The 26893-nt window shown below is 40.5% G+C and overlaps 2 protein-coding genes across 2 annotated transcripts in view; both read left to right on the plus strand.

Annotated features, from left to right (window-relative positions):
* Positions 1-26893, plus strand: part of LOC136179326 (NLR family CARD domain-containing protein 3-like) — a 69089-nt gene that overhangs the window by 20135 nt on the left and 22061 nt on the right. The window contains exon 8 of the mRNA XM_065955499.1: positions 1512-2659. Coding sequence (XP_065811571.1) covers positions 1512-1518 — 7 coding nt within the window. The 3' untranslated portion in view covers positions 1519-2659. Of the gene's footprint in view, positions 1-1511 lie in introns of the transcript that reaches the window.
* Positions 18998-26893, plus strand: part of LOC136179328 (protein NLRC3-like) — a 19149-nt gene continuing 11253 nt past the window's right edge. The window contains exons 1-3 of the mRNA XM_065955501.1: positions 18998-19181; positions 23046-23257; positions 23537-25481. Of these exons, the coding sequence (XP_065811573.1) occupies positions 19051-19181; positions 23046-23257; positions 23537-25481 (2288 nt within the window). The 5' untranslated portion in view covers positions 18998-19050. The remainder of the gene's footprint in view (positions 19182-23045; positions 23258-23536; positions 25482-26893) is intronic.

Below are 26893 nucleotides of genomic sequence, written 5' to 3' on the forward strand. Positions count from 1 at the left end.
AGAACCATCATAAGAACCATCATAAGAACCATCATAAGAACCCAGGAAACACAAGAACCATCAAAAGAACCATCACAAGAACCATCACAAGAACCATCACAAGAACCATCACAAGAATCATCATAAGAACCATCACAAGAACCATCATAAGAACCATCACAAGAACCATCATAAGAACCATCATAAGAACCATCATAAGAACCCAGGAAACACAAGAACCATCAAAAGAACCATCACAAGAACCATCACAAGAACCATCACAAGAACCATCATAAGAACCATCACAAGAACCATCAAAAGAACCATCATAAGAACCATCACAAGAACCATCATAAGAACCATCACAAGAACTATCAAAAGAACCATCATAAGAACCATCACAAGAACCATCACAAGAACCATCACAAGAACCATCATGAGAACCATCACAAGAACCATCATAAGAACCATCATAAGAACCCAGGAAACACAAGAACCAACACAAGAACCATCACAAGAACCATCATAAGAACCATCATAAGAACCCAGGAAACACAAGAACCATCAAAAGAACCATCATAAGAACCATCATAAGAACCATCACAAGAACCATCATAAGAACCATCATAAGAACCCAGGAAAAACAAGAACCAACACAAGAACCATCACAAGAACCATCATAAGAACCATCATAAGAACCCAGGAAACACAAGAACCAACACAAGAACCATCACAAGAACCATCATAAGAACCATCATAAGAACCAAGGAAACACAAGAACCATCATAAGAACCATCATAAGAACCCAGGAAACACAAGAACCATCATAAGAACCATCATAAGAACCATCATAAGAACCATCACAAGAACCGAACAACACGAGCTGAGACCAAGAGGAGCAAAGATTTAAAAGATGTAAGAAACTAAAAGAGCTAAAAGCAAATGAAAAGATAACAGCAATAAGAAGGTAAGAGCAGAAAAAGAAATAGAAACAAGTGGTTAAAGGATAAATAAAAACTATAATATTAATAATAATAAAAAGTATATATAAATATAAAACATAAATAGACAAAGTAAGTAAGATCATTAAGTTAAAACATAAGAGGAGTTAAGATAAGAGCATAAATAAAAGACAGTAAGAAGTAAAAGAAGATAAAAATAGTAAAACCAGTAAGAAAAGACATTAAGAAGACGACATCACATAAAAACAAGTCTGTAAAAGTATGTTTTAAGAAGGGATTTAAAAGAATTGAGGGAGTCTGCGAGTCTTATCTCCTCAGGGAGGTCGTTCCAAAGTCGAGGGGCCCTGACTGAAAAGGCCCGGTCACCTTTAGTTTTAAGTCTCGACTTTGGAACAACCAGGAGGCCCCCACCTGAGGATCTAAGACTGCGGGCTGGCTCATATGGTGTCAGTAGCTCTGTTATATAGCTTGGAGCGAGCCCCGTCCGTGTTTATCATGAATAATATAAAGAATCATCATGAAGTCTCTCTCAGAGTCTAATCTCTCATTTATGTCTTTTTATATCAACAGGTGGTGAGTCTTTAAAGAGAGGATCCTGCTGATCACAGAGCTGGAAGCAGCAGCTGGTGTGTTGGTGAGTCTTTAACTGGGCTGTGTTACTGGGAGACTGACGGACCAATCACAGTGCTGCAGTCTGAGCTGCTCTGAGATCAGCTCCACCGTCACACACAGGACCATGACCTCGGACATTTTTCTATTCTCATATTCTGAATTTAAACTGCTTCATGACTCAACGACCGAAGATGAACTCTTTGATTTGTATATAAATGTTTCTGTTGCAGCGCCACCCTGTGGACATGTGTGATGTTTATTCTGATGTTTATTACACTTTGATGTTTGAACCTTCTGTTTTTATTATCTCAGGATTTCAAATAGAAATAAATTCAATCTGTGGAGGGTTTTATTTAAATAATAATTCATGTTTAGGTTCTGTTGCTGCTATCACTGCTTTCTGCCAGCAGGTGTCACTGTTTCCACAGTTTCCTCCCAGACTGATCGATCTGAAGAGATTATTTCTGTGTCAGGAAACACAAAGAAAGATAGATGATACCAGCTCTTTTATTTGTTCTTATGTTTTTATATTTCATGTTCAAGTTTAATGTCTCTTTTTGTAATCACTGCCCCCTAGTGGACAGGAGTGTGGAGCGATTCAAAGGCAGAAAAATAATCTTTGACTGGACTTCTGTAATGAAGTGAAGTGTGAAGGAAGTTGAGCTTTCTTTGAGTCTCTCTGTAGTTTGTAACTGAATACTTGGACTCTTCTTCACTTTAGAGGGAACATGTTCTCCACATTTCTTCAACACATTCTCTACGAGTTCCTCGTCTGATCTAATTAACCCCGTGTTTTAAGATGGGCTGGTGTTTCTGCTCTTGGTGTAAAGCCAGACACAGTGATCTTTCTGTCATGTTGTTCATGTGTGTTACTCTTGATAATTCACTCAAATAATGTCTCTATATTCTACAAGTGATTTACTTTTTAAATAACTGACACCATGTCAACACAAAGTTTCACTGCTTCCAATCCGCCTCTTATACGACGGCCATGTTGCATTAAATAACATCAACCACTTCTGTTTATTAAATATCACAGTCTGGATTTTATTAAGGCTGTACATTAATCTTCTTTGAAATTAAACTTCATTTGACTCAAACATGAAGTTGGTGTTATTTTCTGATGTTTATGTTTTTGTCCTCTTGAGTCGTTTGTTTTCAGATGTTCATCAGGCTCCAGGTCCCATCGAGGAAAAGTTCATTCCTCATGATTTAATTCATGAAGCCGACCTGAAGTTTTGGATGACACAGTAAATATAGACTTTAGTTCAGTATATAATTCATGTCATTATTTTAGTTTCATTGTGGACAAAAAAAAGCAGATTGGAGCATATTCCAGACAGACACAGCATGTCCCGGTTACCATAGTAACAGTCCCTGTACAATATGATCTAGTTTTTTGAATAAAGAGAAGTTTTGAACAAAATAAATCCACAGAAAGCGGAACAAAAGGCTGCAGCACCTCCACCATCGGTAGGATACTTTATAGTGTGACACACAGCGGAAGGAAACAGCGCGAGCACCAGATTTGAACGCAGCTACATTTCCTCTCAGACTTTCCTGTTGTCCTAGTTCATCTTTTTTTTAAAGTTTAATAAAACCACAACAACGTGTTCAGCTGAGAGTCTGAGAGAGTTTATCAACCAGCGACTAACGGCTGCTGCGGAAGACATTTTTGTAGTTTTTAAAAGAACTATCGTGGAGTACGAGGAAGAGATCGATCGTCAGCGCAGACTGCTGGATATCGTTTGGAAACCTCACATCATCTTACACAGAGCAGGGGAGGAGTTAACTAAATGATTTGAAATGAATATACAGAGATGTTTGATTAGTTTTGTTCCCAGTGGTGTTACTAAAACAGCGGAGTGGTGGGAACATTTAAAAAAAACTGATTTCTAAGCCTAACCATTAAGTCGTGACATTAGCATATTTGTTATTTTCTCCTTTAATAAAACATAAACGCCATCAGTGACCTCAAATTACGACTGAACTATTTGAATCCCTCTAATGTATCTTCTTCATATTCTGTTGTTAATATTTTGAATGGTCTGCTGATGCAAAGTGGAGCCTGAAGAAGTGAGTATACTCTGAATTAGTCCCTAAATGTTTTAAGGGTCCCGTCCTAATCGGCCTCTGTTGTAATCAGTGACATGGAAAACTCCTGCAGATTTAGTTCAGCTAATAAATGAGCCTTTTGTTTTTACACACTGACACTCTTCTGCTGCTCGACTTAAAGGAGTAGAGATTGTTATGAAGTCAACATAAAGCTCAGAAGAGGAGCAGATCTGATCTTTTTAATGTTGACAGACTTCAGACTGAAACACCTACATGCCTTTACGTCTCCTCATTCCTGAGCAGTGTTAGAGGTGATGTGTTACATCTTTGGAGACTTTTATGTTATGTTAACATGTATGGACCGGACCCTGGAATTAGAAGTGCTCACTTTAGTAGGGGTCCAGATAATGGCACAACGTGCTGTAGTTTGGTACCATAGCTTTGGTACGTGTCCCTAAATATTTCACATATTAAGTCGCTCACCTCTAAAATATTTGTACAATAATTGTAAGAGCAGCGGGCTACCTTTTGCTTCTAACTGTTATTTTTGCTTTGTGGTGAAAAATGAGAGAAAAAGTGATGAAAAGTTCAAAAACACTCTTTGACAGGCCCTTTAAACATTTCTTCTGCATCATATCTGGATATCTTTACCTGTAATAGTCGGTTTTGGAGTACCTCTGTAAACCTTTCATGACTTTACAATATAAAAGCAGATGTTTTATGAAAGAAGTCTCGCGAGAAAGTGGGAGAACGCAGGTAAGCCTATATTTAAATTAAACAATTTTCTTGTAAAACTACAAGTGTTGAGACTCATCTCACAGCTAAATACATCTGTCATGTTTTAATGAATTATTATAAAATCTCGGGTTTCTTTCCAGATGAAAACGTGACAAACCGAAACATGACGTCCTCGTCCACGAGATTTAAACTTCATATTTACAGTCTGAGGTTTGACCGTTAGCTCGAGTCCTCTTTTAAATCTAACTGTTTGTTACTCACCTCATGAAGAGTTGTTTTCATCCTCTCCAGTGAAGAAAATCTCCCTCAGGTGAACCCGGAAGTGGTCCGAAGATTGAAACGTATTAATTATTCGATCTACTTTCAGGTGAGCATCAATCAGCAGCAGTAACGTCCCGCCAGGATAAAGTGGCAGGAAGTGACGTCAGAGAAATATGAAAGGTTTTGTAAAAATAGATGGACCTTAATAAATTAAATAAAAAACGCAGAATTCATTTCTCTTTACTACGGAGCCCCTGAAGTCCAAAAAAGTAAAACAAATAATAATAAATAAAAACTTGTGCGCACAATATATACATTTTCTTTTTTTCTTTTACTTTTTAGGACTTCAGGGGCTCCTTACTTTCCCGTTTAAATATATAATTACAAATAAAATGAAGTAATTTCTATTTAAAATATTACATAAATACAATCCCATGACAACTAATACTAAATGTGTGTTTGTAAACATTTCCTTCCTGTTTTCAAAAGATGAGCCTTTTAAAACTAAAAACTATTGAACACCTTCTTTTGCAGTTTTCATGACACTGCTTTTTTTGTTTGATTTAGAAAAATACCTTTAAGGAAACTTGGAAAAAATATAAATCCAACAAGAATTGACTTTTTAATTGATTTTCAAGTCCAATTTATCAGCAAATAAATATTAATTAATCTGTTTTTTTTATGTGGGTGAAGTGTCTGATGTAACCAGGACAGAGATAATATAAGTTTACAATGGGCGCATCTGGAGATAGTATCTGAAGGAGATTTAGGAGTCCCCTTAGGTGGAATGTTTAAATTGAGGTGTTGTATAGGAGTATTGCCATATATGGTTGTGTAACGTGATGTTTTTATGACGGAAAGCAGATGTTTAGATGCATATAAGCAATTGTCTCTGTGTGTTCGACAGAGATCATTATTGGCTTCTTGATCCTCCTGGTCAGACGTGACCAGTGATTCTGTTTCTTGCTTAAATAAAATTATACTCTTTGAAAGCAAGTCAGTCTCAACGGCGAATTTCTTCATCATCAAACATATCAACAACAAGGAAATCCACATCAATTTTGGCGTCACGAACAGGATCAGTTGGGGCCTTCTGCAGGGGACCACAGCTTGTTCATTATTTCCATCACTTCGTAAGTGTTTCTTTCTTTTTTGCTGCACATATTGCGGAGCTGTTTCTGTCGTCTATCGGCAATTTTGGCCGCACTGTCAAAGAACTGAAGTGCAATGATGTGTTGATGTTGGAGTAATTCTCCGTCTAAATTGGGGTTTATTGAGTTAAAAAGTATATAAATAAAGGGGAACAAAATAAAGAAGAGATAAATAAGAGAAGAAGAGATAAAAAGTTGAAAGGTAATGATAGCATAAGCGCAACTAGTAACGAGACCAGTTAGCTAAATAACTATGCAAGTTTAACAAGGACAGGGCCCGTATCCTCTTAACACTAAGTCATGTGTAAATTAGACACTGAAGTGAAAGTTGGCTTTAAGAAGTAGTCAAATTTGAGTAAAAATAAAACAAAGGGGATCCCTGGCCAGGGTATTTGGATAAATTATAAACGTATAATGTAGGAAAATAAAAGAGAGGAAATAAAGATGAGAAGTGTAAAGATGAGAAGTAAAAAGATGAAAAGTGAAGATAAGGAATAAAGATAAGAGTTTTGAGAAAAGTGGGAAAAAAGCGCTGAGTAAAGGAAAAAGTGTGCATTGAAGCATGCAGTGTGAAATAATTTGTTAAAAGACAATTTGTTAAAAGTTTGACCAAAGTAAAAGATTTGATAGAGGAAAATTATAAATGAGTCGACTTCAAAATCTGAACTGAAATGTGTGTGCGCTCGCTGAGGCGCGGCTGTTCTTGGAATGTGTGTGCGCGCAAGCTCTATACAGCCTGAAGTGTTTGTGTGGCTGCTGGACGGTCTCTGTCTCTGTCTGTGTCTTGTCTCTTGTGTTGTGATTTGGATGGTTTTGAGAGGTCTGTGTGGTGTGGAGATGTGTATTTGATCCGGAAATGTTCTTGTATATGTGTGATTGATAAATAGAATAGATGTATTATTAAATAGGCATATATAGCAGGTGATTGGTTAAAAGGCGATTTAGTAATTTATAAGAGGGGACATTTTTGCTTCATCAGTGTTAAAAATCTATGAGCCCTTTGTCTAAGGGGACGTTTATATATCCGATTTGATAAAAAATATGAGCCTTTGTTTCAGAGGACTTTTACTTATCTGATCTTCATCAGTGTTAAAAACCTATGAGCCCTTTGTTTCAGGGGACTTTATATATTCAATTTGATAAAAATCTATGAGCCCCTCAGAGGATGTTTGTTTAATCTGATAAATACACATGAGCCTAATAAAGGACATTTATACATAGCATAAGTGTATATAGTATCTGTTTTTAACAGAAGTGGAGAGACCAGCGAGGATAGTCTGTACCCATTCAGGTAGCAAGTTTCGAGAAAAGAACAGAAAAATTCCTGATAAAGTTTAAAACTGCCGGCTGATTGGAGTGTGAACTTTTCTTTCTGTCTGTTTGAGCGTATGTGTGTGACCACATTATGCTGCGAATTTTGTCTGTTCAAAAAGAACATATAGTTTGGTTTAAAATAGGTGAAGAAGTTGGTTTTGACTATTAGAGAATACATTTTTCTATTTGGCTGTTGATTGGGAGGATACTGTGCTGATTTCTGTGTACGTAGACTCTGTGCACAGGGGTGGAGCAGTGATCTTGGAAGTGTGTGTGTTCTGTGCTAGTATATTACCACCCTCTAGGAAATCAACACATTCTGTTTCATTTTATGTCCAATAATTAAGTTTAGCTGAAACATCATATAACAAGACAAAGTTACAAAAGATAATTAGACACTAACTTTATGAACATCCATTGTGAGTAACCCAGTCAGCTCTAGAAACCAGATTCAAAACGGTTCTTTGTGATGCCATTATTTTGCTTTTCTTATTGCCTTACGCCTTAGTCTCTTTATTTCCGGTCTTCACATAAAATGTGCTTTTATTTAGAAAAACTGCAAAGGGGACTTCTGCTACATCATAAAGTTATGTAAAGTAAAGTAAATACATACAGCTAAAATAACAACCAAGAGGAGAAAATGTTACACTTATGCTGGTTTGTGAGGTGGATTTATCTTAAAAACCTCTGTTTGGGTGACTTACTCTCTTTCAGAAGGATGCTACATGCAGCATGTTTCCATGTGTGAGCTCTGAGCTCTGACTCAGTGATGAGTGACAGGAGGATTAAATGCAAATGTAACCTTACCGTGCTTCAACTGTAATCAAATAGATATGATTGGCTTAGTTGTCACTTAATAAATCTTACTTGACCAATAAGTTTTCTTTTAATGACTCCACTAGTAAAAAGTGTACATTTTAGTGAAAGTAGGGGTGTCACAGCACCCACAACACCCACGGGTGAGATGCGCTTGTCTGTGCATTAAATGCACTAGGTTTGGACCATAGGGTTTGGAGACGATGTTAACCCTTTGACAGCCAGGTTAGACTGGAAGCCCTTGCTAAAATTAGGAGGCGGGTCCAAGAGGCGTTGCCTCACATAGAAAGCCAATTAGCTTACACCTCCTGTTAAGGGGAGTGGAGAGGTAGCCCCCTCTCCTCCTTCTTCTCTCTGTGGGACACAGAGGGAAGGAAAACACACCCCCAGTAGGGAGACAGCCTTTGCAATAGATAAAAAAAAATATATATATATATATAGATAAAGATTACAGATAATGTGTGCATATTTCACTGAATTGTTATTGCATTGTGTATATGGATTCAGAGTGATTAAACTTTTGTTTTGTTTTCTTTCTGTTTTCTCTGTTTCTCTCTACTATGCTGTGTGAGAGCTAAAGGGAAGACAGACAGATGGATTGTGTCTGAACTGGATCAGTCCAAAAAGGCAGATGAGGAGAGACCTGGCGGGTACTTCACAGACACTGGAAGCTTGCGGATGACAGCATGTAGGGATCCTGAATCCAGCTTGATCAAGGCCAGTGCGGTTTTATCCACAAACTCTTTCAACAAACACCTGAACTTTTCTATCTGTGTATACACATTTTTTATAGTCAACATCTTTGATACATGCTTAGTCTGTTTTCGCATAGAGGCTTACATTGTTTCTTCTATGTATCACATTACAATTATATAGAACGAAGTCTTGGCAACAGACTGACTAATTGAAGCATTTGGTCAATAATGGAGTATTTTTGATTTGATTGATCATTTATGGAAAAGTTGATTTGATTCAAATGCAGTTGAGTGCTGTGAATGCTGGTTTCATTGTCTGAGTATGGTCTAGCTTGACCTGGGCTATTTTGAGATGGAACATTGACATTATTTCCATAATTTTAAGATAAATAAGTGTGATTAGATGCACTAGGTGATAAAGAAGTGCTTTTGCTTTTATAGTAAGAAGGCTTTGGTCTCCTTTGGGGTTGGCAAATTCATTCACTTTAAAGTGTGGTAACAGTACTTTCTAAATAGTTTGACTTACAATACGAGGAACTAAGAGGGTCATTGTAATGTCAAAGATGGACACCAAAATTTCAAAATCAATCACTCCTGTTGATGTAGTACAGAAGACTAATCCTCTTGTTAAAGATATTCCAAAAGTATCAGAAAAATGGAGTAAGTGTTGGCCTGACATTGACCAGCCTTGGCCAGTAGAGGGGACTTTGAACCCGGATGTGATCAAAACAATACAGGTACTTGTGTCTATATACAAGGTAAAGCAGAAGAAGGGGAAAAAGGGAAAAAGGCATATGGAGAAAAGACAAACTGAGCTTGGAGTTCTGCAGTTGTTTGAGAATGAAGGACAGAAACTGTTAGAAGCTGCAAATGAAAAAAGAGGTCGCGGTATGCAAGAAATACAGAAAAATGATAAGGCAGTGGGTAAGTTAATGGAGAAGGTTAACACACCCTTCTCACATACTGCCTTAGCAAAGAAGCCCCCGCCTTATGAGAAGGAAGTGAAGTTTACTAATGTTTACCCCCAGCTCCCAGTGATTATACAGAAGGGCAACTATCACATCACAGACGAGGATGAACAAATAATCGAGAAGGGAAAGGCTACAACAACCATAGAAATGTACCCAAGCTCCGACAGCAAACATAAAAAGACCCGTTTGAGAAGTTGGAGCGGTCAGCAGTTCAGACGACTGGACATAGAGGATGACAGTGAGAGTGATTCGGATGAAGCTGTTGGTGGATATGACCCAGCAGTAAGACGGATGTTGGCTAAAGCGGAGAAAAAAGGAGACAAGCCAATAAGAAGAATGGATCCAGGAAAGGACGACACAGATGTGAGCAATGATGATGAAGACTCAGAGAGAGAAGGTTCTTCATATCTTTGCCCATTAGCAGCCGGTTCAGGGGTGGAAGATGATGGATGCAGCGCTTTAAGAGAGGTTTCAGAGGAGTATAGATGGATGTTGAGGTTGGAGAGGACTTTTCTGTTGTTTACAGGAAAGGTCAAGGAGTTAGATTTATGTTGAAGGAATTGTAAGGTAGAAGAGTGAAGGTTCAGGAAGTAGAGAGATAAGTGAATGCTCAGATAATGAAATTGTTAGACCTGCTAGGTCTGATGATTTAGAAAGCACATGGTTTAGCCCATGTGCAAGGGGGGAGTTAGGAGAAAGATTAAGAAAGAATATGGTTTTTGGGTACTGTACTTGCTTGAACAGATTGATTATGTCATAAGCAGGTGTACTATCTGTCTAAAAAACAATGTTAGGACGCCAATAGGTCCTATGCGTGAGTTAGTTGTGGATTTTGTTGACATGATAAGACCGGTAGGAGGTAAAAGATACATGTTAGTTGTTGTGGATAGATTTTCAAGGTGGCCAGAGGCCTGTCCAACTAAGCGGAAAGATGCTCAGTCTGTTGCCAAGTTTTTGTGTCGTGAGGTTATAAGCAGGTGGGGACTCCCAGACCGCATATCCTCAGATAATGGGAAAGAGTTTGTGGATAAAACAGTAAGACTAATTCTGCAAAAATTGGGAATTAAACAACGTTTAGGAGCTGTTTATCATCCGCAAAGCCAAGGTGCTTGTGAAAAAATGAATGGTGTGTTAAAAAACCGCATTGTTAAAATCTGCCAACACACAGGTTTGAATTGGGTGGAAGCGCTTCCACTGGCGTTAATGGTGTGTCGTTCAAGTGGGCTCCGTGATTTGCGCATGACACCCCATGAGTTGGCAATGGGCAGACGGATGCCGACACCTTGTTTGCGTACAAGTGGCAAGGGTCCAAGTTTAGCCCTTTTAGAAGATGAAATGCGAGTGTATGTTAATTACATGGCTGCTTTACATAAGAGAATATACACATATGTCTCTGACAGGCAAAAACGAGAGGAGGTGCAAGAGAGACTCGATGAGCAAAAGACGAATGCAGTGCAACCTGGAGACAAGGTATTCGTGAAGGTGTTTAGGAGGAAGTGGTTTAATGAACGCCGCGAAGGACCATTTGAAGTAGTCCGCAGTATGGGAACTGCAGTCCAGGTTAAAGGGTCTCCTACCTGGTATCATTTATCACATTGTGTTAAAGCGCCAACAGAAGAGGTTCCACGATCACAGAACCGAGATGTTGAAAGCGAAAGAGAGCCAACAGAAGCTGCAGAAGCAGCAGAGGTTCATGCAGACCCCCAAGGTCAAGATCCGGAAGAAGGGATTGACCATGTTGGGGCTATGCATGATGATTTTGATTACACTTTTGATGATGTCAGGGATGACTTGTCAGTCCATGAGCAAGAAAGACGATTTGGTGACATTGATTTACAACATGTCCCAGAAACAACAGAGTCTATTTCTCAAGAGCATGAGTCAAAGACTCCAGAGGGCTGTGATGCCTCTACAGGAAAATCCACAGACCCAGTTGGACCAAGGAGTCCAAGGCCAACCCGAAGAAAGGTTAGACCAAAACGTTACGAGGACTAGAGTAGAAGTGACTTTGGGAAAGTCAGTTCAGCTCCCATGTCAGTGTACAAAGGAAAATAATGGGAAAGGGAAATTCCGAGTCAAGTGGGAAGATAGCCATGGTAAGGTTATTGATTTATTGGGGACATCACCACTAGAAAAGTATGTGTTGCTTAATGATCGAAGAAGGTCAAAGATTGAGGGAGACTGTAGTCTTTATTTACGTAGATCTCAGATTGAAGATCAAGGTGACTATAAGTGTACATATTATGACCCAAAATTAGTAAATATGGGAGAGCATAGTGCCCAATCGGGGTTAGGTTACAGAAACAGTATTGTGACTTTAGTGGTACTAAATGAAACTAGAATTGCAAAACCCCTGGTTGTTGAAGTAGGAAAACTGTCAACTACCATATCAACTCTCCCGCTGATTGAGAAAATAAAGCAGACATCCACCTTTTCAAAACTGAAGGTTACTGACGTCACAGAGATATTGCGTCTAAATACAGCTGAGCCTCAGATGATTTCTACAACTCAAATTCCTGTAAACATTGTGATTAAAGCTACGTAAGGGAACAGCTTTTCACGCAGAAACAGTGCTCAGAAGGAGTGGCCTCCTGTTGTCAACAGGTGGCGCTGTGAGTAATTAAAAAAATTAAATCATGGATGTGTTCAGGGCGGGCTCTTTGTCATGCATGAATTTTCTGGTGATGATTGAACACTGCATAGTAGAGTTATAAGCATTTACTGTTTTTGGTGCGATGCGAAAAACGACATCAAACTTTGACATCCCGCCACGGCCACGCCTTATTTCGAAACCTCGTGATTTGAACACAACTTTTATTCTTCAACTTGTCTACTTTCATTTGACACCAAACTTGAATTGATCAGATAAACGCTCTCGGGCAGATGCTTTCAAACAGGTACCCTGTAAACGGTGACAATACAGACTTTTTAGACATTCAAAAAATCATAGCGGACGACTTCCTGTTGAAATTAGACGATGACTGCCACTGACTTTTTTGTAGGTCTCGGCCTGCTCTAACATGTAAAACAAATTCATGTATGTAGGCAAAAAAACCTATTTGTAAAAATCAAAAGGGGGCGCCGTTGAGCTAATTTGCAAAGTTCGTTCATGAAAACGCCAAAATATAACGTTTTTTTCGCCGGACCCGATGACCGTGCAAATTTTGCTGAGTTTTCACGCACGTTCAGGCCCTCAAAATTGCGTTTAAAGTGGCGGAATGATAAAAATAATAATCATTTGCATTCCAAGAGGGTCCTACACACTTGTCAGTGCTTCGGGCCCGAAAAATAATAATTGCTAGGGTTTCTGATTATTGTTTTCTCCAAGAAAACTGTTGTTTTTTTAAAATTGTGAACACCTTATTTTAAAAAACGGAAGTTACCGAAGCGATTCCCTGAACAGTATTCAGTTTACTCCCGTTTCATACACGTGTATCACAGTTTTATGGTAAGACCTAGACATTTAGCACTTCACTTCATCGCTCTCTCTGTCTGTTACTGCTGCTCGCTCTGGAGTCCGGAGCATTTACCATAAAGATAAGAATACGTGGGCACTTCAGATTTAGGGGCGGCTCACTTCACCATGTAAACTCGAGGAGCGGCTGGCTTGACCGCAGTTATCAGCTGGCTATCCAGCGCGAGCCACATGCGTAAATGGATGACGTATTTAAGTTTATGTTCTGCTTGTATAAATATTTTTAACATTCAGAGAGGATTTGATTTGCAGTTTGAATTGTCTTTTTTTTCTTTTGGCGCTCGTGATTTTCCTTTGGTGCTGGTTGAAACCTCTTTGGGGGGCCCCAAAGAATTCTCTCTGCAGGAAAAACCCTGATATTGAAGCAGCCAAACTGCTGTTAGTCTGTGGAAACAGTCTCAGACGGTTTGCTGGTTTCTGAGTGTAAATTGATGATATTTAACTTTAAGTGTGTTTAAAAACTCTGATTGTTGCTGGATGTGTTTCAACTTGTATCTGTTAGTCGTTCTAAACTTGTTAACATTTGGTTTAATGTGTCTGTAGAATTTGAGTCTTTATGTGATAATAATATAAAACTATGTTTGCCAAAATAAATGTTTAATTCACTTCTTCTTTTGATAATGTTTGACATTTTATTGATGTTGCTTATTTTCTTTTTTAAATCAGAATTCATGTTGTGAGTGGTCTGAACCACTGGGCTTTATACTAGCAGAATTTATATAAAAATAATAATTGTATCCAACCTTTTCCAATTTGTTCATTACATGTGAATAACATTCGGTTCCAACTGAAAAAGGCTCTGAGACCCACTTTTGGGTCCCGACCCATCTGTTTAGAAACACCACATTTTCCCAAAAGATGCAGAGGGCCCCCAAATGATTAAATCTGCCACTGGTTATACATGTGGGGCTGATGTTCCCTACACAAACCAAACTGTCCCTGGGATTTAGTGAGCATTATTGTTGCCATAGTAACAAAGGGATCAAACCCAAAAACAAAGCAGCATAGGGGCTAACAGTCTGAAAACCACAACTATTGCTGAAGATGATCCCAGCTCACTTTGTTTAGTTTGCTAAACCTAGTTAGCTTGGATTAATGCTTTTTTCTTTGAACCCAGCAGAGGGAGACAATCACCAAGAAACCTGAACTAACAAAAGTCATCACTGTTTCAGTTCCAGGAAATAACAAGAAGGGGAGGAGAAACTCTGAGCTGATACGGGTTTCCAAGAAACCAAAGTGAAAGTGTTCTGTGAGTCCCTCAGTTATTCGTGACACTTGTCTATATCCACCCGAAAGCTAATGTTGACATAGCCACCAGGGCTATAGTGAAAACAGTGCAACGGCTTCAAGGGATTTTGCCGGAGGCACCAAACTTTGTAATGGGTGATTTTAATCATTGTAAACCCGGGAAATCCTTAGGTAACTTCAACCAGTATGTGACCTGTCCAACACGTCTCACAAAAACACAGGACCTTTGTTATGGATCAGTGAAAGGAGCGTATAAATCCCTTCTCCGCTAGGTACGTCTGACCACTACGTCATCTATTTGGTTCCGTCCTACAAATCGGTCCTGAAGAGGAACAAGCCAGAACAAAGATTGGTTCCGGTCTGGCCGGAGGAATCGGTTAAATGTCTCCAAGACTGTTATTCTTGAACAGACTGGGTTCTATTTAAAGGTAACTGTACTGACATTGATGAGCTCACAGAGACTGTGTCAGCTTACATCACCTTCTGCAAGGATTTGGTCATCCCCCAAAAATGAGTCTCCATCTATCCAAATAATAAGCCATGGATTTCTAAGTCTGTCAAGAGCACAATTATCCAACGGAATATCAGTTTTAATAAAGGGGATATGACTCAGTACAGGGAACTACAAAAACAAGTTAATATCGAAATAAAGCTTGCAAAGCGTAGCTACAAGGACAAAGTAGAGAAAATGTTCATTTCTGGAAATTCACGACCTGCATGGGAGGGTGTGAAATCTATAATGGGGATACAATCTAAGAAATGTACAATCTCCCTTGATGACAAGCTTGATGTTGAACTGTCCAATGAACTGAACTTTTTCTTTAATCGGTTTAACGACCGCAACTTCAGTAAAGAACAGTCAACTTTTAAAAACGTTTCCCCAGGGCAGGCCAGCATCGATGTTGATGAGGGCATGGTCCTGAGACACTTCCGTAGCGTCAAGGAAAGGAAAAGTCTGGGACCTGATGGAATTGGAGGGCGCATCCTTAAGAACTGTGCTGTAGAGCTGGCAGGGATCTTATGTTTTATCTTTAAATTGTCTCTCCACATCCACAGAGTTCCTTGTTTATGGAAAGATTCCATAATTGTACCTGTGCCCAAAAATCATTTTCCTAAAGCACTCAATGACTTTAGGCCTATAGCGCTTACCTCCCTCGTGATGAAGTCAATTGAGAAAATTGTAAAGGACTCACTTTTAAAAACTGTGGAAGCAAATTTGGATCCATTACAATTTGCATATAGGTCAGGTAGGGGTGTTGAGGACGCAATGGGCACTTTGTTAAACACAGTCCTGACACACCTTGAGGGAGCTAAGACCCTCACACGCCTAGTTTTTATTGATTTCTCCTCAGCTTTTAATTGCATACAACCACACATCTTAGCAGATAGGCTCAAGTCCATCCACAACATTGACAGTGGTCTTATATGCTGGCTGATGGAATTTTTAACAAGAAGGTCACAGCGTGTGAGAGCAAATGGCATCGTATCAGATGTTCTTTATTCCTCCACTGGATCACCCCAGGGATGTGTCCTTTCTCCCCTTTTATTTGTACTATTCACAAATGAGTGTCAAAGTAGACATGAGAACCGGCACATCATCAAGTTGGCAGATGACTCTGTGATCGTTTCCCTCCTAAGCACTGATGACCCAGATCACGGCCCAGTCGTGAGTGAATTCACAGACTGGTGTAGGTCATCCTTCCTGGACATTAATGTCCTAAAGACTAAAGAAATGACAGTAGATTTCAGGAAAAATCCCTCTGTCATTTCCCCTGTTTTTATTAACAACCAGGCTGTTGAGGTGCTGCACCAATACAAGTACCTGGGGACTATCATCGATGACAAACTCACCTTCGAGCTCCAAACTGAAGCTGTCTGCAAAAAAGCTCATCAGCGTGTGCACTTTCTGAGGAAGCTTAGGAATTTTAATGTTGACAGCACTTTTATGAAGATGTTTTATTCCTGTTTTATTGAATCAGTTTTAACTGTGTGTCAGAATCTCAGGATCGTCCCTTTCTGACCTTTCTTACTTATATAAAACAAGGTGTCTTAAGAAAGCTCAGTCAATCTTGGCAGAACAAAGTCATCCTTTGTCCAAGGATTTAAAGTTGCTGCCGTCAGGCCGCAGAGTCAGCCTGCCAGCATGCAGGACAAAGAGGTTGAGAAACTCATTAGTTCCTGCTGCCATCACCTTTTTAAACCACTAACTGTGTGTTGTGTTTCTTATCTATTGTATTTATTTACTGTCCTTTCTATGTTGTTTGCTCATTTCGGGTGTGTGTTTTTTACTGCTGACTGCAAAACAAATTGCCCTCTCGCAGGGATAATAAAGAAACCTTGAACCTTGAACCTTGAACCTTGAGTCAGAGCTTAGACTCCATTTTGAGTCGACAGAGCAGAAGGACAAAGACGTGTGAGACAGGGTGAGTTTAATTCAACATTATTATGACTTTACTGTTTAAACCTCTGGTTCATCAGTTAATGAAGCAGGTTCATGCTGAGTAATACTTTAAAACTGATCACATACAGAGCAGGATCAGCTCTGTGAATGTGGACTACTTCCTCTTTTCAAAATACATTTTGTGTACACACACACACACACACACACACACACACACTCACACACACACACACACACACACACACACACACACACACACACACACACACACACACACACTCCAGTGTTTCCCCTAGGTTTAAAGCTCTGGGGGGGTCCTGCGAGTTGTTCCTGCAACTCACGCTGGATAGCCAGCTGATTACTGCGGTCAAGCCAGTCGCTCCTCCAGTTTACATGGTGAAGTGAGCCGCCCCTAAATTTGAAGTGCCCACGTATTCTGATCTTTATGGTAAATGCTCCGGACTCCCGTTTCTGAATGCATCTCTCTTGTCTGAGCTCCCATGAATGCAGCATGCTAACAGCACGTTCCCTGAGTAACAGCAGAGAGAGAGACATGCCCAGAAAAGTCTGAAGTCAACTAAGCAGACTACTTTATTTTCTGATGCTTCTTACGGACTTTTATTAATGTGTGTGTCTGTGAGACACAACCACACACACCCAGACCTCCGCTGGTGTGTGTGTGTGTGTGTGTGTGTGTGTGTGTGTGTGTGTGTGTGTGTGTGAGTGTGTGTGTGTGTGTGTGTGTGTGTGTGTGTGTGTGTGAGTGTGTGTGTGTGTGTGTGTGTGTGTGTGTGTGTGTGTGTGTGAGTGTGTGTGTGTGTGTGTGTGTGTGTGTGTGTGTGTGTGTGTGTGTGTGTGTGTGTGTCCGTGTGTGTGAAGTGACATTGATCAGCGTGGCGCTGTTCTCAAAGTTGAACGTCTTTCGACTGATAGTGTTTGAGTGCAGTGACTAAAAACAGCTGACACCGAGGGCGTTTTAGCGCCCAGGAAGCTGAACTACATTAGTTTTGTATTTCAGCTGGATGTCAGCGTGGTACTGTAATCTCTGTTCACTTTAAATCTAAGCCTGCTGTACGGGTTGTGCCTGTTAGTATTTATTTTCACATAATCATTCACTTGAATCATTTTGTGGATATATCATTTTAAATCTGTCGACCATCTAAGGGTCATTGGTTTAGGTCTGTGTGGATGTAACAGTTTGTGTAAGACTCTCATAGCAGCAGATCTATTTTTGGAGAGGAGCCGAGTGTATGTTGTGAGCTTAAATGACTTCAATGTAGATATCTGACAGTTTCAAGTGAAGGTAATGTCACCTCTCTAGCCTTTTAGAAGTCTTCCCAAATGGTAAAAGAATTTGTAGGCTGTACCAGCTAACAGAATATAACAGGACCGTTAACATGAAAAGTTTGTCAGCCATTTGTGTTCTGTTGCTGTTGTCTGACCTGAAGATAAGCCACTGTCTGTTTCACCATTTCATCATTGGACATTTCCAGCAGAAACATCATGGCGTCATGATGTTCTTACATGCTTTTATATTTTGATATCTTTTTCTCTATATGGGTAATGTGCAATATATGTTGTGTTTTATACATGGGTCTGTACTTTTCTGTTGACATGTCGATGTGTTTTTCTATTGTTTTTATGGATTCTACTGTGAGGCCGCTGAATGTGTGCAGCACTTTGAGCCCAAGACAAATGTCTGAAGTTATAGTATTTACAGCTGCTCCTTTGAGCCCAAATCAACGCCACAGCGCTCTTCTTTTCATCATGTTGGACTTGAGACAGCGAGGCGTCAGTTTAAACACACCTGAAGCTGGTTGACCCGCTGTTAAAGAGATGCTAGTCTGTGCTCTGTTAATCATGTTACACCAAGCAAAGCCATTCCAGCATATAGAGCACCATTGTGACCCTCGCTCTGCCACTGTGGTCGGTAGGTTGAGCAAATTCACCCGCCACTGCAAAAAGACACCCATATGTGACGAGTGCTGATTTCCAACCCTGTTTTATACACTTCTAGTTGTACAAATGTCCTAAAGGTCATGGTTGCTGTTAAATACTAACATGTTAGTTTAATGTTTAAAGTTTAAGACTCAATGTCTTGTTATTGGCATTATTCAGGGCAGATCAGACGGACAAATCATGTTAGGATCAAAACAAACTGCACTGAGGTGCTGCATCAGGTACTTAGACAGACAGGAAGGAAGAGAAAATCAAATGAAGGATCACATCAGGTAATGAGATGTGGACACTTGACCATCTCTGTCTTTCACATTTTTCCTGCTTGTGTCTCACCTGTTTGTTATTTTGTCCTCAGGTTGTTTTACCTGCATGAACGTCTTTTATTGTCCTCTGATCAATCTGGAGATCAGAAGATGAGTGATCGAGGAGACAAAGAGGAGGACAGAGCAGAGTCTCCTCTGTCCAGCTGTCTCTCTATGAAGAGTGACTTGTCTAAAGATTTTCCTCCACTCTTCAGTAATGAACCAGGACCCTCAGATCCACAGTAAGAGAACTTTTTTTAATCACCAAACTGTCAAACTAAAAAAAGAGTCCTGAACACCATAATGTGTTGATTTTCTTGTTTTTAATCATCAACCTGCACACAGTGATCATACAGAGAAAGTCACTGAACTCATAACAACATACTAAGGATTATATATATGTATTATATGTTTATAGATCAGACAATATGATTTCAGTATTGACTCTTTGGTTGTGTATCTAGTCGTCTTCTCTGTGATTCTGCAGGAAGAAGTCTTTTAAACTGATCCTGAAGTTTAGTGAGATCTGCTGTGATCATTTTCTTTCAATCATGTTTTCTGTTGTGTCCACTCTTTGTTTGTCTTTTTTAATGTTTTCTAACATGACTACACAATGAGATCTTTTTTTTTTTTTACTGAAGTACCGTAAAATCCGGTGTAAGATGCACTTTTAATACCTGTTTTTATTTCATCTTAAAAGTTGGCTGGGTCTTACTAATATACCAGTATAAAATGTTGACACATGAGCCATCATTACCGCGGGTGCAGAAGTCACCATCACTGGGTGCGGCCGGACGCGATTAAAAAACGATCCCCATTCATTGGGCCTGATTTACTAAAGGTTTGTGTGTCTTAAAACGTGTGCAAACTTGATACCACCCGCAAGAAATGTGTTAACTGATCTACTAACGGAGCGCAGTGAGGACTGCGTCTTTCATATGAACAAAACAACACGCATTGACCATTTAGTACGTTTGACTTAATGAATATTCAATATGGGGCGTTTCTGTCCTAGAAAGGAGAAAATGCAAACAAGTTAAGTTAGTACACGCATTGTGATTTACCAAGCAGACAAAAACTGAGGTGATTGTGACGGTGTCTGAATTTAACACCTTTGAAAAGAAGGTGCTAACCCAGGAGACCAGTGTTACACACAACAGACTGCTGTTATTGAAGTTAGGAGGAGACATAGGCACAACAAAAGAAGACATACAGATCATGTTATTCCCCACACATGTTAATAAGTTTGGAATGACAGCAGGAAACACCATGATTAAACTATATTGTTGCCTATTTAAACAAAACTGAACATTCACAGCCTCTGCATTCTAAAGAATCTCAACACTGACGTTTATTTCTTCCTATTTCCCTCTTCTCACCAACATTTTATTTTAAACTTGGGATTTCCTTTTTCTCGGGTTGTGCGTCTCTCCCCCAGCTCGTGTCCTCTGGTGCGCTCCTCTCCATAGTGCGCTCGTCTCCTCCCTCTAAAGCCCGCTGCTGCTACGCTTGACTGGGGGGACCTCACCACTGCTTGTACCCCCGTCTTAGATAACTCTTAGGAAGAGCGTTTATGTCCGATCAGACACAGCGCTGGCCAGCTGTCTGGTGCTCAACAATGTGCCGAGTGTCACGCCTGAGCGCCACAGAGGACACAGCTCACACCTCCTGCACAATGTATGACAATTCATCTTCAAAAGATGAAGAAAACAGAGGCCCTGTTTAATGCAGAGGTTTTCTTATGAGCCAAATTTTCTTTTTGTAATATTCAGTTTTATCTGCTATAACTCAAAAATACTGGACGTTCATTTACCTCTTCCACTGATACCTATTTTGCGCTTGCCGTCATTCTGCTTTCCGTCCAAACTCTCCATGACGTAAACCAGTAGAACACACAAAAACCCAACTTAAATAGTACCGCCTCCACAAGGTTTACACCTGCTGTCATTCACGCAAATTTTCTCAGTCGATCATCCGAAAAACACACACTCACCAAACGTGCAATTTTTTGGAGTGAACACACAGTTTAGTACTCTTTACTTGGGACTTTAGTAAATCAGGCCCTCAGTGTATTAAGAGCTGATTGCACACTGTTCTGGGAAAGACAGCGACACAGACCAGTCTGGCTGCGCTACTTTTTCAAAACTTTTCCCTCAAGAGGTCATAATAATTAATTTACAGAAAACTGTAGGATATTGTTCCATAAATAAACCTTGTTGAACGCTCTTTTGATTGAAAGAGTTCTTTATTAAAGTTAAAGAGAAACAAGTGGAGTCGGGCAGAGAGCTCACAAGCTAGGAGTCTCTGCTTCACAACTTTCCCTGCAGGCTGAGAGCTCGACTATCGTACTGTAGCTGGTAGGAGAGCAGACTCCACAAAGAGAAAACAGACTAAAAGGGTGACAGAGCTGAACAGTAACTGCAGGTTTTGGACTTGAACACAATAAAAACTGTCACGCAGGAAGACAGTGTAAACTTTATTTTCTTTCTGAGAGACCTTCAAAAACACAGCGCGTCTTATACCGGTGCAACTTATATTTCAGATTTTACGGTACTTCTTTTTTTAACTCTTGACACAGCTCCTGCACATGCTCAGTGTGCAGGTCGTGACACAGCTCCTGCACATGCTCAGTGTGCAGGTCGTGACACAGCTCCTGCACATGCTCAGTGTGCAGGTCGTGACACAGCTCCTGCACATGCTCAGTGTGCAGGTCGTGACACAGCTCCTGCACATGCTCAGTGTGCAGGTCGTGACACAGCTCCTGCACATGCTCAGTGTGCAGCTCTCTATAAAGCTGATTAATAAGTTTTCAAAGGTCTCAGGTCTCAACCTAAATATTAAACACTTTGAACTCATGGCTGTTAAAGATTGTAATGTTCCCCATATTTGTAATAATCCAGTGAATCAGCAGGTCACATACCTGGGAGTAGTTATCACCAAGGAGCAAAATATAAAGTGCACCTTAAATTTGAATCCCATCGTTGATAAAACTCTTGTTTACAAAGAGATTTATCTCTGAGACGAAGGACCTTTCTCTCAAAAGCTGAGGGCATTTCCAGACTCACTAATCCGGCTCTATCTTTGGATGTTGACTAAAATGTAACCAAAAGATTTGATTATACGTTGTTTAACTTTCTGTGGAAAAACAAAATACATTATGTTAAAAAGAACGTGACAATAAACACGAGTCAATGTGGGGGCTTGAACTTTTTAGACTTCACAGCTCTTAACATTCAAAGTGAACAGGCTGAGACATTTTAAATAACCAAACATCTCTATGGAATATGATTCCTAATGATGTGGATTTCCTTGTTGTTGGTATGTTTGATGAAGAAATTTGCCGTTGAGTCTGACTTGCTTTCAAAGAGTATAATTTTATTTAAGCAAGAAACAGAGTCACTGGTCACGTCTGACCAGGAGGATCAAGAAGCTAAATAATGATCTCCCCGAACATACAGAGACAATCGCCTATATGCATCTAAACGTCTGCTTTTCATCATGGGTCAAAAAAAACATCATGTAACACATCCATATTTGGCAATACTCCTACACAACACCTCAATGTAAATATTCAACTTGAGGGGACTCCTAAATCTCCTTCAGATACAAATCTCTCCAGATGTACACGTTATAAACTTAAAGGAGCAGTATATTATCTCTGTCCTAGTTACGTCAGAAACTTCACTAATGATGTTTTTTCTAAAGTTGGTGGCCTGGAATTTTATTACTGTGCAACTATAATATCAGTAAAATCCAGATCAAACTATCCAACTTCCATAAACAGATACTCTTGACTTGGTCTCTCATCTTGAAACATAACTTCTCTCCACACAGATATTACATCTGGAACAATAAGGACATTCTCTACAAAAATGAATCCCTGTTTTTTGAAAACTGGTTGAAAATAACATCACACTTGTAGGTCAGTTATTGGACTCAGGTGGTAGACTCTATGGTTACACAGACAGACTTCTGCACATGCTCACTGCGGAGGACATGGCACACCTTTTTAAAATGTTTTGTGTCTTTATTTGATTCAGTCCACCACTGGTTTCTAAATGTCAGTGTCAGTTTTCACGGCTTTATGATTTCCCTTATCTCCACAGAATAACAAAGGGGTCTGTTTCTGTGGAGGAGCAGCTGTCCAGCTGTGCTTTGTGTCAGTGTGTCCCAAGAGATCCAGTTTCTACCAGATGTGGACACTGGTTCTGTAGACAGTGTCTCACCTCATACTGGGACCAGTCTACTTCATCAGGAGAGTCCTCCTGTCCCCAGTGTGGAAAGCGATCTAAAATAAGAGGAGGACTGCAGATATCCAGTAAGTCCAGCACTGTAATAAGTAAGACTGAAGTCATTGTGTCTAAAAACAAGACAGAGCAGTTAGTATTTTCATTGATATATAGTTAAATGAAACATTTACATTTTATCTGATTCTTGCTGTCAGTTTATATTCAGTATATTTTATTTCTCTTGTAGCAGCACACATTTATTACAGGGATGTTTTTGTGTCATGCAGTTTGCTTAATGTGTAATAATGAAAATTGTTTATTTGATCATTTTATAAATCCAGTCTCAGGATATGTTTCTTCTCTTTCAGCAGATAGAGGTCTGCAGGAGGTTACAGATGAACTTAAGATCAGTCTGAGGAAGAGATGTGAACATGTGACTGAAGGAAGTGATGAAACAGGAAGTAGAACCCTCCTCAACAGGATCTACACTGAGCTCTACATCACAGAGGGACAGAGTGAAGAGGTGAACACCCAACATGAGGTGAGACAGCTTGAGACAGACTCTAAAAAGAAGACCCTCCATGAGACTCCAATCAAGTGTCAGGACATCTTTAAAGCCTTACCCGACCAACAGAACCAAAAGACAGAAGCTCAACCCGACCAACAGAACCAAAAGACAGAAGCTCAACCCGACCAACAGAACCAAAAGACAAGAGCTCAACCCGACCAACAGAACCAAAAGACAGAAGCTCAACCCGACCAACAGAAACCCATCAGAGTGGTTCTGACAAACGGCGTCGCTGGTGTTGGAAAAACCTTCTCAGTGCAGAAGTTCACTCTGGACTGGGCAGACGGCTCAGAGAACCAAGACCTCAGTCTGGTGATCCTGCTTTCATTCAGGGAGCTGAACTTGATCAGAGATAAGGAGTACAGTCTTCTTGAGCTGCTCCGTGTTTTCCATCCAACATTACAGAAGGTCACAGCAGAGACGCTCGCTGTCTGTAAACTGTTGTTCATCTTTGACGGCCTGGATGAAAGCAGACCGTCGTTGGACTTCAAAAACAGGAAGGTTGTGTCTGATGTCACAAAGAAATCACCGTTAAACACACTGTTGACAAACCTCATCAAGGGGAATCTGCTCCCCTCAGCTCTCATCTGGATAACTTCTCGACCTGCAGCAGCCAATCAGATCCCTCCTTCATGTGTTGACAGGCTAACAGACGTACGAGGCTTCACTGACGCCCAGAAGGAGGAGTACTTCAGGAAGAGGTTCAGTGATGATGAAGATCTGTCCAGCAGAATCATCTCACACATCAAGACATCCAGGAGCCTCCACATCATGTGTCTGATCCCGGTCTTCTGCTGGATCACTGCCACAGTTCTGGATCACATGATGAGCAGAGAGCAGAGAGGAGAGCTGCCCAAGACCCTGACTGACATGTACTCACACTTCCTGCTGGTTCAGACAAAGAGGAAGAAGAACAAGTATGATGAGGGACGTGAGACAAGTCCACATGAGCTGGTGAAGGCCGACAGGGAAGTTCTTCTGAAGCTGGGGAGGCTGGCGTTTGAACATCTGGAGAAAGGAAACATCATGTTCTATAAAGAAGACCTGGAGCGTTGTGGTCTGGATGTCACAGAGGCCTCGGTGTACTCAGGAGTTTGTACAGAGATCTTCAAAACAGAGTGTGTGATCTTCCAGAAAACAGTCTACTGCTTTGTTCATCTGAGCGTTCAGGAGTTCCTGGCTGCAGTCTACATGTTCCACTGTTTGACAAACAGGAAGAGAGGTGTAGTGAAGGCTTTCCTGAAAAACATCATTTTTCAAACTCCTGAAAGTGATGACTCATCCCTGGATGTCTTCCTGAGGAGTGCCATGGAGAAATCCCTGAAAAGTAAAAATGGTCACCTGGACCTGTTTGTTCGCTTCCTTCATGGCCTCTCTCTGGAGTCCAACCAGAGACTCTTAGGAGTCCTGCTGGGTCGGAGAGACAACAGTCCAGAAATGAGCCAGAGAGTCATCAAAAACCTGAAGAAGATGAACAGTGATGATATCTCTCCTGACAGAAGCATCAACATCTTCCACTGTCTGACAGAGATGAACGACCTCTCAGTCCATCAGGAGATCCAAGAGTTCCTGAAGTCAGGGAACAGATCAGAGGAGGAACTCTCTGAGATCCACTGCTCTGCTCTGGCCTACATGCTGCAGATGTCAGAGGAGGTTCTGGATGAGTTGGACCTGTATAAGTACAAGACATCAGAGCAGGGACGACTGAGACTGATTCCAGCTGTGAGGAACTGCAGGAAGGCAAAGTAAGTCCAGATGTGATTAAATATGAGTCAAAATAAGTTTAGTTCTTCAAATATATACTATACAATATCTAGGTTTTTGAAAACAGTGTTTATCTGAAATATTAACAAACAAAGAGAGACAGAGAGAGAGAGAGAGAGGGGGAGAGAAAGAGAGGGAGAGAGAGGGAGAGAAAGCGAGAGGGAGAGAGAGAGGGAGAGGGAGAGAGAGTAAGAGAGAGAGGGGGAGAGAGAGAGAGGGAGAGAGAGAGAGAGGGGGAGAGGGAGAGAGAGAGGGGGAGAGAGAGAGAGAGAGGGAGAGAGAGGGAGAAAGAGAGAGAGGGAGAGAGAGAGAGAGGGAGAGAGAGAGAGAGCGAGAGAGGGAGAGAGAGGGAGAGAGAGAGGGAGAGAGAGCGAGATCGGGAGAAAGAGAGAGAGAGATCGGGAGAGAGAGGGAGAGAGAGAGAGAAAGAGAGGGAGAGAGAGAGAGAGGGAGAGATTTTTTTTTGATTTTTGCAAAACACTTTATTTACATAAATTTAGTTTTCACAGTTCAACTGTTCAACAAAGTGCTAATGCATTAAAATCCGAGTATGTTTAAAAAAAAATAATTTATCTGATTAAAACTAGTGCAAAAACTAATTCTTCATTAACAACTGAACAAATTATGTCATTAAAACACCAGCGCTGTTTAAAAGCGTCCAAGTCTCCAATGTGTTTATAAAATCTAAAATCTAGCCAGAGTCTCGCTCTAATGTTTACCAGCCACACTGCTTTGGCCTCCTGCCCCTCTCTGTTCTCCACTCTGTTTTTTCTGCTAATGTAAATAGCCATTTTTGCCTCACCTGAAAGGTAGTTAAGGAGCTGCCACTTATCTTTTTGTTCTTTTTTGTAGGCAGCTCCCATAATAAAAACCCTCTCAGTAAAAACCACATCAAAAAAACTAAAAACCAATGTTAAAAGAGAGAAGAAGCTTGTGAGCCTCTTACACTCTATAAAAACATTCAGTCTCTGGAAGGCAACAAAAAGGACAGGTGTTAAGAACAGCAGGATTAAGAACAGAAAGAAAAGCATTGGAGGCAATAGCACCATGTAAAATCCTCCACTGGAGGTCGGGCAGTCCGTTTTTTGAGGGGAGGTTTATATAAAATCCTCCACTGTGGGCCGGCTCCATTTGCTCCCAGCCTGTTTGACCACACAGTGGGGGGGCGGTTGCACAGTCCGGGCCTTGTGGATCGCCTTCACACAGTTCATGTACCAGGTTTTTTTGTCAGCTTTGTTTATTGTCAGCTTTTCTGGGTGTGCTATAGCCAGCAGGGGGCCGGTGAGCTCCCCCAGGCCTGGGCTCAGGAAGACATCAGGGAAGGGGTCTGCAGGGTCCGGTCTGGCCTTTCTTTTCCCATAGTCCATGAGGAGGCTCCTCTCTTCCCCGAAAG

This window comes from Labrus bergylta, chromosome 5 (genome assembly GCF_963930695.1).
Source record: "Labrus bergylta chromosome 5, fLabBer1.1, whole genome shotgun sequence".
Lineage (NCBI taxonomy): Eukaryota > Metazoa > Chordata > Actinopteri > Labriformes > Labridae > Labrus > Labrus bergylta.